Source organism: Salmo salar, chromosome ssa15, assembly GCF_905237065.1.
Source record: "Salmo salar chromosome ssa15, Ssal_v3.1, whole genome shotgun sequence".
Lineage (NCBI taxonomy): Eukaryota > Metazoa > Chordata > Actinopteri > Salmoniformes > Salmonidae > Salmo > Salmo salar.
The window spans coordinates 12390923-12408864 of record NC_059456.1 but is presented as its reverse complement, the minus strand read 5'-3'; the positions used below and the strand labels follow the sequence as shown (position 1 = coordinate 12408864).

Below are 17942 nucleotides of genomic sequence, written 5' to 3'. Positions count from 1 at the left end.
TCTGCTCTGGACTTGGGGACTGTGAAGAGACCTCTGGTGGCATGTCTTGTGTGTGTTGAACAGAGAGTTTGGTGTTTTTGTAATTGAAATGGAACAGGTAATTGTCCACAGAGTCCACTCACCTGGTGTTTCTGTCTGCGTTTCCTCTCCTGTTCCATCTTCTGCTGTTTCTCCAGTTTCTCTGTCATGCGAGCCTCCCTCAGCGTCTGGCGCTTGCTCCTCTTGTAAGCCTTGGAGTTCAGGGCTGTCTCCAGGGTGGTGTCTTTACGCATACACTGGACCACATCCTGACGCAGCTATAGGAGGAGAGGAGGAATGTGTATGAAATTAGGAAAATGGTAACCATTGGTTTAAAGAGGTAGCTAGCTACAATAACTATCTAATACATGACAATGATGGCCTGGTGTCTTTCAAATTGGGTGATGATGGTATTGTTAGTCTGCGTCTAGATGTTTGTGTAGCCTACATGTCGTTAGAAGTGTTCATGAAGATGACGTCATACCTGTCGTTGGAAGTTGAGAAGTCTCAGAGCCTTGAGCTCCACCGTGGCTTTACTCCTCAGGTCCGGAGGCAGAGCTCCAGGTAGACTCTCCAGCTCCCGGATCCGGTGGGCGATACGAGCCTGCAGCCTGAGGAGGAGAGAATGATGAGGTAGTGCCCATGAGGAATGTGGTAGGATGCTGATGAGGTAGTGCCCATGGGGAGAGTGGTAGGATGATGATGAGGTAGTGCCCATGGGGAGAGTGGTAGGATGATGATGAGGTAGTGCCCATGGGGAGAGTGGTAGGATGATGATGAGGTAGTGCCCATGGGGAGAGTGGTAGGATAATGATGAGGTAGTGCCCATGGGGAGAGTGGTAGGATAATGATGAGGTAGTGCCCATGGGGAGAGTGGTAGGATGCTGATGAGGTCGTGCCCATGGGGAGAGTGGTAGGATAATGATGAGGTAGTGCCCATGGGGAGAGTGGTAGGATAATGTTGAGGTAGTGCCCATGGGGGAGAGTGGTAGGATGATGATGAGGTCGTGCCCATGGGGAGGAGAGATCAGACACTATCAGGTAGGGAGAGATCAAGTAGGGAGATAATAGGTACCATCAGGTAGGGAGAGATCAGATACTCTCAGGTAGGGAGAGATCAGGTACTATCAGGTAGGGAGAGATCAGGTACTATCAGGTAGGGAGAGATCAGGTACTATCAGGTAGGAAGAGATCAGATACTATCAGGTAGTGAGAGATACTATCAGGTAGGGAGAGATCAGGTACTATCAGGTAGGGAGAGATCAGGTACAATCAGGTAGGGAGATATACTATCAGGTAGGGAGAGATCAGGTACTATCAGGTAGGGACAGATCAGATACTATCAGGTAGGGAGAGATCAGATACCATCAGGTAGGGAGAGATCAGGTACTATCAGGTAGGGAGAGATCAGGTACTATCAGGTAGGGAGAGATACTATCATGTAGGGAGAGATCAGATCAGTGGAGAGATAGTACTATCAGGTAGGGAGAGATCAGGTACTATCAGGTAGGGAGAGATCAGATACTATCAGGTAGGGAGAGATCAGGTACTATCAGGTAGGGAGAGATCAGGTACTATCAGGTAGGGAGAGATCAGGTACTATCAGGTAGGGAGAGATACTATCAGGTAGGGAGAGATCAGGTACTATCAGGTAGGGAGAGATCAGGTACAATCAGGTAGGGAGAGATACTATCAGGTAGGGAGAGATCAGGTACTATCAGGTAGGGAGAGATCAGGTACTATCAGGTAGGGAGAGATACTATCAGGTAGGGAGAGATCAGGTACTATCAGGTAGGGAGAGATACTATCAGGTAGGGAGAGATCAGATACTATCAGGTAGGGAGAGATCAGGTACTATCAGGTAGGGAGAGATCAGGTACTATCAGGTAGGGAGAGATCAGGTACTATCAGGTAGGGAGAGATCAGATACTATCAGGTAGGGAGAGATCAGGTACTATCAGCTGGGAGATATCAGGTACTATCAGGTAGGGAGAGATCAGGTACTATCAGGTAGGGAGAGATCAGGTACTATCAGGTAGGGAGAGATACTATCAGGTAGGGAGAGATCAGGTACTATCAGGTAGGGAGAGATCAACTATCAGGTAGGGAGAGATTACTATCAGGTAGGGAGAGATCAGATACTATCAGGTAGGGAGAGATAACTATCAGGTAGGGAGAGATCAGATACTATCAGGTAGGGAGAGATCAGGTACTATCAGGTAGGGAGAGATCAGGTACTATCAGGTAGGGAGAGATCAGATACTATCAGGTAGGGAGAGATACTATCAGGTAGGGAGAGATCAGGTACTATCAGGTAGGGAGAGATCAGGTACTATCAGGTAGGGAGAGATACTATCAGGTAGGGAGAGATCAGGTACTATCAGGTAGGGACAGATCAGATACTATCAGGTAGGGAGAGATACTATCAGGTAGGGAGAGATCAGATACCATCAGGTAGGGAGAGATCAGGTACTATCAGGTAGGGAGAGATACTATCAGGTAGGGAGAGATCAGGTACTATCAGGTAGGGAGAGATCAGGTACTATCAGGTAGGGAGAGATCAGATACTATCAGGTAGGGAGAGATCAGGTACTATCAGGTAGGGAAAGATCAGATACCATCAGGTAGAGAGAGATCAGGTACTATCAGGTAGTGAGAGATCAGGTACCATCAGGTAGGGAGAGATCAGGTACTATCAGGTAGGGAGAGATACTATCAGGTAGGGAGAGATCAGGGAGAGATCAGGTACTATCAGGTAGGGAGAGATCAGGTACTATCAGGTAGGGAGAGATACTATCAGGTAGGGAGAGATCAGGTACTATCAGGTAGGGAGAGATCAGGTACTATCAGGTAGGGAGAGATCAGATACTATCAGGTAGGGAGAGATCAATACTATCAGGTAGGGAGAGATCAGATCTATCAGGTAGGGAGAGATCAGGTACTATCAGGTAGGGAGAGATCAGATACTATCAGGTAGGGAGAGATACTCAGGTAGGGAGAGATCAGGTACTATCAGGTAGGGAGAGATCAGGTACTATCAGGTAGGGAGAGATACTATCAGGTAGGGAGAGATCAGGTACTATCAGGTAGGGAGAGATCAGGTACTATCAGGTAGGGAGAGATCAGGTACTATCAGGTAGGGAGAGATCAGATACTATCAGGTAGGGAGAGATACTATCAGGTAGGGAGAGATCAGGTACTATCAGGTAGGGAGAGATCGGTACTATCAGGTAGGGAGAGATCAGGTACTATCAGGTAGGGAGAGATCAGGTACTATCAGGTAGGGAGAGATACTATCAGGTAGGGAGAGATCAGGTACCATCAGGTAGGGAGAGATCAGGTACTATCAGGTAGGGAGAGATACTATCAGGTAGGGAGAGATCAGGTACTATCAGGTAGGGAGAGATACTATCAGGTAGGGAGAGATCAGGTACTATCAGGTAGGGAGAGATACTATCAGGTAGGGAGAGATCAGGTACTATCAGGTAGGGAGAGATCAGATACTATCAGGTAGGGAGAGATACTATCAGGTAGGGAGAGATCAGGTACTATCAGGTAGGGAGAGATCAGGTACTATCAGGTAGGGAGAGATACTATCAGGTAGGGAGAGATCAGATACTATCAGGTAGGGAGAGATCAGATACTATCAGGTAGGGAGAGATACTATCAGGTAGGGAGAGATCAGATACCATCAGGTAGGGAGAGATCAGGTACTATCAGGTAGGGAGAGATACTATCAGGTAGGGAGAGATCAGGGAGAGATCAGGTACTATCAGGTAGGGAGAGATACTATCAGGTAGGGAGAGATCAGGTACAATCAGGTAGGGAGAGATACTATCAGGTAGGGAGAGATCAGGTACTATCAGGTAGGGAGAGATCAGGTACTATCAGGTAGGGAGAGATACTATCAGGTAGGGAGAGATCAGGTACTATCAGGTAGGGAGAGATCAGGTACTATCAGGTAGGGAGAGATACTATCAGGTAGGGAGAGATCAGGTACTATCAGGTAGGGAGAGATCAGGTACTATCAGGTAGGGAGAGATACTATCAGGTAGGGAGAGATCAGGTACTATCAGGTAGGGAGAGATCGGTACTATCAGGTAGGGAGAGATCTACTATAAGGTAGGGAGAGATCAGGTACTATCAGGTAGGGAGAGATACTATCAGGTAGGGAGAGATCAGGTAGGGAGAGATCAGGTACTATCAGGTAGGGAGAGATACTATCAGGTAGGGAGAGATCAGGTACTATCAGGTAGGGAGAGATCAGGTACTATCAGGTAGGGAGAGATACTATCAGGTAGGGAGAGATCAGGTACTATCAGGTAGGGAGAGATACTATCAGGTAGGGAGAGATCAGGTACTATCAGGTAGGGAGAGATCAGGTACTATCAGGTAGGGAGAGATCGTACTATCAGGTAGGGAGAGATCAGGTACTATCAGGTAGGGAGAGATCAGGTACTATCAGGTAGGGAGAGATCAGGTACTATCAGGTAGGGAGAGATCAGGTACTATCAGGTAGGGAGAGATACTATCAGGTAGGGAGAGATCAGGTACTATCAGGTAGGGAGAGATCAGGTACTATCAGGTAGGGAGAGATCATCTATCAGGTAGGGAGAGATCAGGTACTATCAGGTAGGGAGAGCAGGTACTATCAGGTAGGGAGAGATCAGGTACTATCAGGTAGGGAGAGATCAGATACTATCAGGTAGGGAGAGATACTATCAGGTAGGGAGAGATCAGGTACTATCAGGTAGGGAGAGATCAGGTACTATCAGGTAGGGAGAGATACTATCAGGTAGGGAGAGATCAGGTACTATCAGGTAGGGAGAGATACTATCAGGTAGGGAGAGATCAGGTACTATCAGGTAGGGAGAGATCAGGTACTATCAGGTAGGGAGAGATCAGGTACTATCAGGTAGGGAGAGATCAGGTACTATCAGGTAGGGAGAGATCAGATACTATCAGGTAGGGAGAGATCGGTACTATCAGGTAGGGAGAGATCAGACTATCAGGTAGGGAGAGATCAGGTACTATCAGGTAGGGAGAGATACTATCAGGTAGGGAGAGATCAGGTACTATCAGGTAGGGAGAGATCAGGTACTATCAGGTAGGGAGAGATACTATCAGGTAGGGAGAGATCAGATACTATCAGGTAGGGAGAGATCAGATACTATCAGGTAGGGAGAGATACTATCAGGTAGGGAGAGATCAGGTACTATCAGGTAGGGAGAGATCAGGTACTATCAGGTAGGGAGAGATACTATCAGGTAGGGAGAGATCAGGTACTATCAGGTAGGGAGAGATCGACTATCAGGTAGGGAGAGATCAGGTACTATCAGGTAGGGAGAGATCAGATACTATCAGGTAGGGAGAGATCAGATACTATCAGGTAGGGAGAGATCAGATACTATCAGGTAGGGAGAGATCAGGTACTATCAGGTAGGGAGAGATACTATCAGGTAGGGAGAGATCAGGTACTATCAGGTAGGGAGAGATCAGGTACTATCAGGTAGGGAGAGATACTATCAGGTAGGGAGAGATCAGGTACTATCAGGTAGGGAGAGATACTATCAGGTAGGGAGAGATCAGATACTATCAGGTAGGGAGAGATCAGATACTATCAGGTAGGGAGAGATCAGGTACTATCAGGTAGGGAGAGATCAGGTACTATCAGGTAGGGAGAGATCAGGTACTATCAGGTAGGGAGAGATCAGGTACTATCAGGTAGGGAGAGATACTATCAGGTAGGGAGAGATCAGGTACTATCAGGTAGGGAGAGATCAGGTACTATCAGGTAGGGAGAGATCAGGTACTATCAGGTAGGGAGAGATCAGGTACTATCAGGTAGGGAGAGATCAGGTACTATCAGGTAGGGAGAGATCAGGTACTATCAGGTAGGGAAAGATCAGATACCATCAGGTAGGGAGAGATCAGGTACTATCAGCTGGGAGAGATCAGGTACCATCAGGTAGTGAGAGATCAGGTACCATCAGGTAGGGAGAGATCAGGTACTATCAGGTAGGGAGAGATACTATCAGGTAGGGAGAGATCAGGTACTATCAGGTAGGGAGAGATCAGGACCTATCAGGTAGGGAGAGATACTATCAGGTAGAGAGAGATCAGATACTATCAGGTAGGGAGAGATCAGATACTATCAGGTAGGGAGAGATACTATCAGGTAGGGAGAGATCAGATACTATCAGGTAGGGAGAGATCAGATACTATCAGGTAGGGAGAGATCAGGTACTATCAGGTAGGGAGAGATCAGATACTATCAGGTAGGGAGAGATACTATCAGGTAGGGAGAGATCAGGTACTATCAGGTAGGGAGAGATCAGATACTATCAGGTAGGGAGAGATACTATCAGGTAGGGAGAGATCAGATACTATCAGGTAGGGAGAGATCAGGTACTATCAGGTAGGGAGAGATCAGGTACTATCAGGTAGGGAGAGATCAGATACTATCAGGTAGGGAGAGATACTATCAGGTAGGGAGAGATCAGATACTATCAGGTAGGGAGAGATCAGGTACTATCAGGTAGGGAGAGATCAGACTATCAGGTAGGGAGAGATCAGGTACTATCAGGTAGGGAGAGATCAGGTACTATCAGGTAGGGAGAGATACTATCAGGTAGGGAGAGATCAGGTACTATAAGGTAGGGAGAGATCAGGTACTATCAGGTAGGGAGAGATCAGGTACTATAAGGTAGGGAGAGATCAGGTACTATCAGGTAGGGAGAGATCAGGTACTATCAGGTAGGGAGAGATCAGATACTATCAGGTAGGGAGAGATACTATCAGGTAGGGAGAGATCAGATACTATCAGGTAGGGAGAGATCAGGTACTATCAGGTAGGGAGAGATCAGGTACTATCAGGTAGGGAGAGATACTATCAGGTAGGGAGAGATCAGGTACTATCAGGTAGGGAGAGATCAGGTACTATCAGGTAGGGAGAGATACTATCAGGTAGGGAGAGATCAGATACTATCAGGTAGGGAGAGATCAGATACTATCAGGTAGGGAGAGATACTATCAGGTAGGGAGAGATCAGGTACTATCAGGTAGGGAGAGATCAGGTACTATCAGGTAGGGAGAGATCAGGTACTATCAGGTAGGGAGAGATCAGATACTATCAGGTAGGGAGAGATCACTATCAGGTAGGGAGAGATCAGGTACTATCAGGTAGGGAGAGATCAGGTACTATCAGGTAGGGAGAGATCACTATCAGGTAGGGAGAGATCAGGTACTATCAGGTAGGGAGAGATCAGATACTATCAGGTAGGGAGAGATACTATCAGGTAGGGAGAGATCAGGTACTATCAGGTAGGGAGAGATCAGGTACTATCAGGTAGGGAGAGATACTATCAGGTAGGGAGAGATCAGATACTATCAGGTAGGGAGAGATCAGGTACTATCAGGTAGGGAGAGATCGATACTATCAGGTAGGGAGAGATCAGGTACTATCAGGTAGGGAGAGATCTACTATCAGGTAGGGAGAGATCAGGTACTATCAGGTAGGGAGAGATCAGGTACTATCAGGTAGGGAGAGATCAGGTACTATCAGGTAGGGAGAGATCAGGTACTATCAGGTAGGGAGAGATCAGGTACTATCAGGTAGGGAGAGATCAGATACTATCAGGTAGGGAGAGATCAGGTACTATCAGGTAGGGAGAGATCGGTACTATCAGGTAGGGAGAGATCAGATACTATCAGGTAGGGAGAGATACTATCAGGTAGGGAGAGATCAGATACTATCAGGTAGGGAGAGATCAGGTACTATCAGGTAGGGAGAGATACTATCAGGTAGGGAGAGATCAGATACTATCAGGTAGGGAGAGATCAGGTACTATCAGGTAGGGAGAGATACTATCAGGTAGGGAGAGATCAGATACTATCAGGTAGGGAGAGATCAGGTACTATCAGGTAGGGAGAGATCAGACTATCAGGTAGGGAGAGATCAGATACTATCGGGTAGGGAGAGATCAGGTACTATCAGGTAGGGAGAGATACTATCAGGTAGGGAGAGATCAGGTACTATCAGGTAGGGAGAGATCAGGTACTATCAGGTAGGGAGAGATCAGATACTATCAGGTAGGGAGAGATCAGGTACTATCAGGTAGGGAGAGATCAGGTACTATCAGGTAGGGAGAGATCAGATACTATCAGGTAGGGAGAGATCATCTATCAGGTAGGGAGAGATCAGATACTATCAGGTAGGGAGAGATCAGGTACTATCAGGTAGGGAGAGATACTATCAGGTAGGGAGAGATCAGGTACTATCAGGTAGGGAGAGATCAGATACTATCAGGTAGGGAGAGATCAGGTACTATCAGGTAGGGAGAGATACTATCAGGTAGGGAGAGATCAGGTACTATCAGGTAGGGAGAGATCAGGTACTATCAGGTAGGGAGAGATCAGGTACTATCAGGTAGGGAGAGATCAGGTACTATCAGGTAGGGAGAGATACTATCAGGTAGGGAGAGATCAGGTACTATCAGGTAGGGAGAGATCAGGTACTATCAGGTAGGGAGAGATCAGGTACTATCAGGTAGGGAGAGATCAGATACTATCAGGTAGGGAGAGATCAGGTACTATCAGGTAGGGAGAGATCAGATACTATCAGGTAGGGAGAGATCAGATACTATCAGGTAGGGAGAGATCAGATACTATCAGGTAGGGAGAGCATCAGGTAGGGAGAGATACTATCAGGTAGGGAGAGATCAGATACTATCAGGTAGGGAGAGATCAGGTACTATCAGGTAGGGAGAGATCAGGTACTATCAGGTAGGGAGAGATACTATCAGGTAGGGAGAGATCAGGTACTATCAGGTAGGGAGAGATCAGATACTATCAGGTAGGGAGAGATCAGGTACTATCAGGTAGGGAGAGATACTATCAGGTAGGGAGAGATTACTATCAGGTAGGGAGAGATCAGGTACTATCAGGTAGGGAGAGATCAGGTACTATCAGGTAGGGAGAGATACTATCAGGTAGGGAGAGATCAGATACTATCAGGTAGGGAGAGATCAGGTACTATCAGGTAGGGAGAGATACTATCAGGTAGGGAGAGATCAGATACTATCAGGTAGGGAGAGATCAGGTACTATCAGGTAGGGAGAGATCAGGTACTATCAGGTAGGGAGAGATCAGGTACTATCAGGTAGGGAGAGATCAGCTATCAGGTAGGGAGAGATCAGGTACTATCAGGTAGGGAGAGATCAGGTACTATCAGGTAGGGAGAGATACTATCAGGTAGGGAGAGATCAGATACCATCAGGTAGGGAGAGATCAGGTACCATCAGGTAGGGAGAGATCAGTACTATCAGGTAGGGAGAGATCAGGTACTATCAGGTAGGGAGAGATCAGGTACTATCAGGTAGGGAGAGATACTATCAGGTAGGGAGAGATCAGATACTATCAGGTAGGGAGAGATCAGGTACTATCAGGTAGGGAGAGATCACTATCAGGTAGGGAGAGATCAGGTACTATCAGGTAGGGAGAGATACTATCAGGTAGGGAGAGATCAGATACTATCAGGTAGGGAGAGATCAGGTACTATCAGGTAGGGAGAGATCGACTATCAGGTAGGGAGAGATCAGATACTATCAGGTAGGGAGAGATACTATCAGGTAGGGAGAGATCAGGTACTATCAGGTAGGGAGAGATCAGATACTATCAGGTAGGGAGAGATACTATCAGGTAGGGAGAGATCAGATACTATCAGGTAGGGAGAGATCAGGTACTATCAGGTAGGGAGAGATACTATCAGGTAGGGAGAGATCAGGTACTATCAGGTAGGGAGAGATCAGGTACTATCAGGTAGGGAGAGATACTATCAGGTAGGGAGAGATCAGGTACTATAAGGTAGGGAGAGATCAGGTACTATCAGGTAGGGAGAGATCAGTACTATCAGGTAGGGAGAGATCAGGTACTATCAGGTAGGGAGAGATCATACTATCAGGTAGGGAGAGATCAGGTACTATCAGGTAGGGAGAGATCAGGTACTATCAGGTAGGGAGAGATCAGGTACTATCAGGTAGGGAGATCGATACTATCAGGTAGGGAGAGATACTATCAGGTAGGGAGAGATCAGATACTATCAGGTAGGGAGAGATCAGGTACTATCAGGTAGGGAGAGATCAGTCTATCAGGTAGGGAGAGATCAGGTACTATCAGGTAGGGAGAGATCAGGTACTATCAGGTAGGGAGAGATCAGGTACTATCAGGTAGGGAGAGATCAGGTACTATCAGGTAGGGAGAGATACTATCAGGTAGGGAGAGATCAGGTACTATCAGGTAGGGAGAGATACTATCAGGTAGGGAGAGATCAGGTACTATAAGGTAGGGAGAGATCAGGTACTATCAGGTAGGGAGAGATACTATCAGGTAGGAAGAGATCAGGTACTATCAGGTAGGGAGAGATCAGGTACTATCAGGTAGGGAGAGATCGGTACTATCAGGTAGGGAGAGATCAGGTACTATCAGGTAGGGAGAGATACTATCAGGTAGGGAGAGATCAGGTACTATCAGGTAGGGAGAGATCAGGTACTATCAGGTAGGGAGAGATACTATCAGGTAGGGAGAGATCAGGTACTATCAGGTAGGGAGAGATCAGATACTATCAGGTAGGGAGAGATACTATCAGGTAGGGAGAGATCAGGTACTATAAGGTAGGGAGAGATCAGGTACTATCAGGTAGGGAGAGATCATACTATCAGGTAGGGAGAGATCAGGTACTATCAGGTAGGGAGAGATCAGGTACTATCAGGTAGGGAGAGATACTATCAGGTAGGGAGAGATCAGGTACTATCAGGTAGGGAGAGATCAGGTACTATCAGGTAGGGAGAGATACTATCAGGTAGGGAGAGATCAGGTACTATCAGGTAGGGAGAGATCAGGACCTATCAGGTAGCGAGAGATACTATCAGGTAGGGAGAGATCAGATACTATCAGGTAGGGAGAGATCAGATACTATCAGGTAGGGAGAGATACTATCAGGTAGGGAGAGATCAGATACTATCAGGTAGGGAGAGATCAGGTACTATCAGGTAGGGAGAGATCAGGTACTATCAGGTAGGGAGAGATCAGATACTATCAGGTAGGGAGAGATACTATCAGGTAGGGAGAGATCAGGTACTATCAGGTAGGGAGAGATCAGGTACAATCAGGTAGGGAGAGATCAGGTACTATCAGGTAGGGAGAGATCAGGACCTATCAGGTAGGGAGAGATACTATCAGATAGGGAGAGATCAGATACTATCAGGTAGGGAGAGATCAGATACTATCAGGTAGGGAGAGATCAGATACTATCAGGTAGGGAGAGATACTATCAGGTAGGGAGAGATCAGATACTATCAGGTAGGGAGAGATCAGGTACTATCAGGTAGGGAGAGATCAGGTACTATCAGGTAGGGAGAGATCAGATACTATCAGGTAGGGAGAGATACTATCAGGTAGGGAGAGATCAGGTACTATCAGGTAGGGAGAGATCAGGTACTATCAGGTAGGGAGAGATACTATCAGGTAGGGAGAGATCAGATACCATCAGGTAGGGAGAGATCAGGTACTATCAGGTAGGGAGAGATACTATCAGGTAGGGAGAGATCAGGTACTATCAGGTAGGGAGAGATCAGGTACTATCAGGTAGGGAGAGATACTATCAGGTAGGGAGAGATCAGGTACTATCAGGTAGGGAGAGATCAGATACTATCAGGTAGGGAGAGATACTATCAGGTAGGGAGAGATCAGGTACTATCAGGTAGGGAGAGATCAGATGCTATCAGGTAGGGAGAGATCAGGTACCATCAGGTAGGGAGAGATCAGGTACTATCAGGTAGGGAGAGATACTATCAGGTAGGGAGAGATCAGGTACTATCAGGTAGGGAGAGATCAGGTACTATCAGGTAGGGAGAGATACTATCAGGTAGGGAGAGATCAGGTACTATCAGGTAGGGAGAGATACTATCAGGTAGGGAGAGATCAGGTACTATCAGGTAGGGAGAGATACTATCAGGTAGGGAGAGATCAGGTACTATCAGGTAGGGAGAGATCAGGTACTATCAGGTAGGGAGAGATACTATCAGGTAGGAAGAGATCAGGTACTATCAGGTAGGGAGAGATCAGGTACTATCAGGTAGGGAGAGATACTATCAGGTAGGGAGAGATCAGGTACTATCAGGTAGGGAGAGATCAACTATCAGGTAGGGAGAGATCAGGTACTATAAGGTAGGGAGAGATCAGGTACTATCAGGTAGGGAGAGATACTATCAGGTAGGGAGAGATCAGGTACTATCAGGTAGGGAGAGATACTATCAGGTAGGGAGAGATCAGGTACTATCAGGTAGGGAGAGATCAGGTACTATCAGGTAGGGAGAGATCGTACTATCAGGTAGGGAGAGATCAGTACTATCAGGTAGGGAGAGATCAGGTACTATCAGGTAGGGAGAGATACTATCAGGTAGGGAGAGATCAGATACCATCGGGTAGGGAGAGATCAGGTACTATCAGGTAGGGAGAGATACTATCAGGTAGGGAGAGATCAGGTACTATCAGGTAGGGAGAGATCAGGTACTATCAGGTAGGGAGAGATACTATCAGGTAGGGAGAGATCAGGTACTATCAGGTAGGGAGAGATACTATCAGGTAGGGAGAGATCAGGTACTATCAGGTAGGGAGAGATACTATCAGGTAGGGAGAGATCAGGTACTATAAGGTAGGGAGAGATCAGGTACTATCAGGTAGGGAGAGATACTATCAGGTAGGAAGAGATCAGGTACTATCAGGTAGGGAGAGATCAGGTACTATCAGGTAGGGAGAGATACTATCAGGTAGGGAGAGATCAGGTACTATCAGGTAGGGAGAGATACTATCAGGTAGGGAGAGATCAGGTACTATCAGGTAGGGAGAGATCAGGTACTATCAGGTAGGGAGAGATACTATCAGGTAGGGAGAGATCAGGTACTATCAGGTAGGGAGAGATCAGGTACTATCAGGTAGGGAGAGATCAGGTACTATCAGGTAGGGAGAGATCAGGTACTATCAGGTAGGGAGAGATACTATCAGGTAGGGAGAGATCAGGTACTATCAGGTAGGGAGAGATCAGATACTATCAGGTAGGGAGAGATACTATCAGGTAGGGAGAGATCAGATACTATCAGGTAGGGAGAGATCAGGTACTATCAGGTAGGGAGAGATCAGATACTATCAGGTAGGGAGAGATCAGGTACTATCAGGTAGGGAGAGATACTATCAGGTAGGGAGAGATCAGGTACTATCAGGTAGGGAGAGATCAGGTACTATCAGGTAGGGAGAGATACTATCAGGTAGGGAGAGATCAGGTACTATCAGGTAGGGAGAGATATACTATCAGGTAGGGAGAGATCAGGTACTATCAGGTAGGGAGAGATACTATCAGGTAGGGAGAGATCAGGTACTATCAGGTAGGGAGAGATCAGATACTATCAGGTAGGGAGAGATACTATCAGGTAGGGAGAGATCAGATACTATCAGGTAGGGAGAGATCAGGTACTATCAGGTAGGGAGAGATACTATCAGGTAGGGAGAGATCAGATACTATCAGGTAGGGAGAGATACTATCAGGTAGGGAGAGATCAGGTACTATCAGGTAGGGAGAGATCAGGTACTATCAGGTAGGGAGAGATCACTATCAGGTAGGGAGAGATCAGGTACTATCAGGTAGGGAGAGATCAGGTACTATCAGGTAGGGAGAGATACTATCAGGTAGGGAGAGATCAGGTACTATAAGGTAGGGAGAGATCAGGTACTATCAGGTAGGGAGAGATACTATCAGGTAGGAAGAGATCAGGTACTATAAGGTAGGGAGAGATCAGGTACTATCAGGTAGGGAGAGATACTATCAGGTAGGGAGAGATCAGATACTATCAGGTAGGGAGAGATACTATCAGGTAGGGAGAGATCAGGTACTATCAGGTAGGGAGAGATCAGATACTATCAGGTAGGGAGAGATACTATCAGGTAGGGAGAGATCAGATACTATCAGGTAGGGAGAGATCAGATACTATCAGGTAGGGAGAGATCAGATACTATCAGGTAGGGAGAGATCAGGTACTATCAGGTAGGGAGAGATCAGGTACTATCAGGTAGGGAGAGATCAGGTACTATCAGGTAGGGAGAGATCAGGTACTATCAGGTAGGGAGAGATCAGGTACTATCAGGTAGGGAGAGATACTATCAGGTAGGGAGAGATCAGGTACTATCAGGTAGGGAGAGATCAGGTACTATCAGGTAGGGAGAGATACTATCAGGTAGGGAGAGATCAGATACTATCAGGTAGGGAGAGATCAGGTACTATCAGGTAGGGAGAGATACTATCAGGTAGGGAGAGATCAGATACTATCAGGTAGGGAGAGATCAGGTACTATCAGGTAGGGAGAGATCAGGTACTATCAGGTAGGGAGAGATGTACTATCAGGTAGGGAGAGATCTACTATCAGGTAGGGAGAGATCAGGTACTATCAGGTAGGGAGAGATACTATCAGGTAGGGAGAGATCAGGTACTATCAGGTAGGGAGAGATCAGGACCTATCAGGTAGGGAGAGATACTATCAGGTAGGGAGAGATCAGATACTATCAGGTAGGGAGAGATACTATCAGGTAGGGAGAGATCAGATACTATCAGGTAGGGAGAGATCAGGTACTATCAGGTAGGGAGAGATACTATCAGGTAGGGAGAGATCAGATACCATCAGGTAGGGAGAGATCAGGTACTATCAGGTAGGGAGAGATCAGATACTATCAGGTAGGGAGAGATCAGATACTATCAGGTAGGGAGAGATCAGGTACTATCAGGTAGGGAGAGATACTATCAGGTAGGGAGAGATCAGGTACTATCAGGTAGGGAGAGATCTACTATCAGGTAGGGAGAGATCAGGTACTATCAGGTAGGGAGAGATACTATCAGGTAGGGAGAGATCAGGTACTATAAGGTAGGGAGAGATCAGGTACTATCAGGTAGGGAGAGATACTATCAGGTAGGAAGAGATCAGGTACTATCAGGTAGGGAGAGATCAGGTACTATCAGGTAGGGAGAGATACTATCAGGTAGGGAGAGATCAGGTACTATCAGGTAGGGAGAGATCAGGTACTATCAGGTAGGGAGAGATCAGGTACTATCAGGTAGGGAGAGATACTATCAGGTAGGGAGAGATCAGGTACCATCAGGTAGGGAGAGATCAGGTACTATCAGGTAGGGAGAGATCAGATACTATCAGGTAGGGAGAGATCAGGTACTATCAGGTAGGGAGAGATCAGGTACTATCAGGTAGGGAGAGATCAGGTACTATCAGGTAGGGAGAGATCAGGTACTATAAGGTAGGGAGAGATCAGGTACTATCAGGTAGGGAGAGATACTATCAGGTAGGAAGAGATCAGGTACTATCAGGTAGGGAGAGATCAGGTACTATCAGGTAGGGAGAGATACTATCAGGTAGGGAGAGATCAGATACCATCAGGTAGGGAGAGATCAGATACTATCAGGTAGGGAGAGATACTATCAGGTAGGGAGAGATCAGATACTATCAGGTAGGGAGAGATCAGGTACTATCAGGTAGGGAGAGATCAGGTACTATCAGGTAGGGAGAGATCAGATACTATCAGGTAGGGAGAGATCAGGTACTATCAGCTAGGGAGAGATCAGATACCATCAGGTAGGGAGAGATCAGGTACTATCAGGTAGGGAGAGATACTATCAGGTAGGGAGAGATCAGGTACTATCAGGTAGGGAGAGATCAGGACCTATCAGGTAGGGAGAGATACTATCAGGTAGGGAGAGATCAGATACTATCAGGTAGGGAGAGATCAGGTACAATCAGGTAGGGAGAGCTACTATCAGGTAGGGAGAGATCAGGTACTATCAGGTAGGGAGAGATCAGGTACTATCAGGTAGGGAGAGATACTATCAGGTAGGGAGAGATCAGATACTATCAGGTAGGGAGAGATACTATCAGGTAGGGAGAGATCAGGTACTATCAGGTAGGGAGAGATCAGATACCATCAGGTAGGGAGAGATACTATCAGGTAGGGAGAGATCAGATACTATCAGGTAGGGAGAGATCAGATACTATCAGGTAGGGAGAGATACTATCAGGTAGGGAGAGATCAGATACTATCAGGTAGGGAGAGATCAGGTACTATCAGGTAGGGAGAGATCAGGTACTATCAGGTAGGGAGAGATCAGATACTATCAGGTAGGGAGAGATACTATCAGGTAGGGAGAGATCAGGTACTATCAGGTAGGGAGAGATCAGGTACTATCAGGTAGGGAGAGATACTATCAGGTAGGGAGAGATCAGGTACTATCAGGTAGGGAGAGATCAGGTACAATCAGGTAGGGAGAGATACTATCAGGTAGGGAGAGATCAGGTACTATCAGGTAGGGACAGATCAGATACTATCAGGTAGGGAGAGATACTATCAGGTAGGGAGAGATCAGATACCATCAGGTAGGGAGAGATCAGGTACTATCAGGTAGGGAGAGATACTATCAGGTAGGGAGAGATCAGATACCATCGGGTAGGGAGAGATCAGGTACTATCAGGGAGGGAGAGATACTATCATGTAGGGAGAGATCAGGGAGAGATCAGGTACTATCAGGTAGGGAGAGATCAGGTACTATCAGGTAGGGAGAGATACTATCAGGTAGGGAGAGATCAGGTACTATCAGGTAGGGAGAGATACTATCAGGTAGGGAGAGATCAGGTACTATCAGGTAGGGAGAGATACTATCAGGTAGGGAGAGATCAGGTACTATCAGGTAGGGAGAGATCAGGTACTATCAGGTAGGGAGAGATACTATCAGGTAGGGAGAGATCAGGTACTATCAGGTAGGGAGAGATCAGGTACTATCAGGTAGGGAGAGATACTATCAGGTAGGGAGAGATCAGGTACTATCAGGTAGGGAGAGATACTATCAGGTAGGGAGAGATCAGGTACTATAAGGTAGGGAGAGATCAGGTACTATCAGGTAGGGAGAGATACTATCAGGTAGGAAGAGATCAGGTACTATCAGGTAGGGAGAGATCAGATACTATCAGGTAGGGAGAGATCAGATACTATCAGGTAGGGAGAGATCAGGTACTATCAGGTAGGGAGAGATCAGGTACTATCAGGTAGGGAGAGATCAGGTACTATCAGGTAGGGAGAGATACTATCAGGTAGGGAGAGATCAGGTACTATCAGGTAGGGAGAGATCAGGTACTATCAGGTAGGGAGAGATACTATCAGGTAGGGAGAGATCAGGTACTATCAGGTAGGGAGAGATCAGGTACTATCAGGTAGGGAGAGATACTATCAGGTAGGGAGAGATCAGATACCATCAGGTAGGGAGAGATCAGATACTATCAGGTAGGGAGAGATACTATCAGGTAGGGAGAGATCAGATGCTATCAGGTAGGGAGAGATCAGGTACTATCAGGTAGGGAGAGATCAGGTACTATCAGGTAGGGAGAGATCAGATACCATCAGGTAGGGAGAGATCAGGTACTATCAGCTGGGAGAGATCAGGTACCATCAGGTAGGGAGAGATCAGGTACAATCAGGTAGGGAGAGATCAGGTACTATCAGGTAGGGAGAGATCAGGTACTATCAGGTAGGGAGAGATCAGGACCTATCAGGTAGGGAGAGATACTATCAGGTAGGGAGAGATCAGGTACTATCAGGTAGGGAGAGATCAGATACTATCAGGTAGGGAGAGATACTATCAGGTAGGGAGAGATCAGATACCATCAGGTAGGGAGAGATACTATCAGGTAGGGAGAGATACTATCAGGTAGGGAGAGATCAGATACCATCAGGTAGGGAGAGATCAGATACTATCAGGTAGGGGGAGATACTATCAGGTAGGGAGAGATCAGATACTATCAGGTAGGGAGAGATCAGGTACTATC

The 17942-nt window shown here is 46.9% G+C and overlaps 1 protein-coding gene and 1 long non-coding RNA gene across 5 annotated transcripts in view; one reads left to right on the top strand and one right to left on the bottom strand.

Moving 5' to 3' along the window:
• The window catches only part of smarca2 (SWI/SNF related BAF chromatin remodeling complex subunit ATPase 2), a 150417-nt gene that overhangs the window by 97564 nt on the left and 34911 nt on the right, over window positions 1-17942 (bottom strand). For all 4 annotated transcript variants that reach the window (XM_045695465.1, XM_045695464.1, XM_045695466.1 and 1 more), the window contains exons 7-8: window positions 503-629; window positions 123-296 (exon numbers count right to left, since the gene is read on the bottom strand). In XM_045695465.1, the coding sequence (XP_045551421.1) occupies window positions 123-296; window positions 503-629 (301 nt within the window). The remainder of the gene's footprint in view (window positions 1-122; window positions 297-502; window positions 630-17942) is intronic.
• On the top strand, window positions 5638-6273 carry LOC123727219 (uncharacterized). Its single transcript, XR_006759126.1, has 3 exons — window positions 5638-5692; window positions 6012-6036; window positions 6247-6273. It is a non-coding gene; the product is annotated as an uncharacterized lncRNA (long non-coding RNA).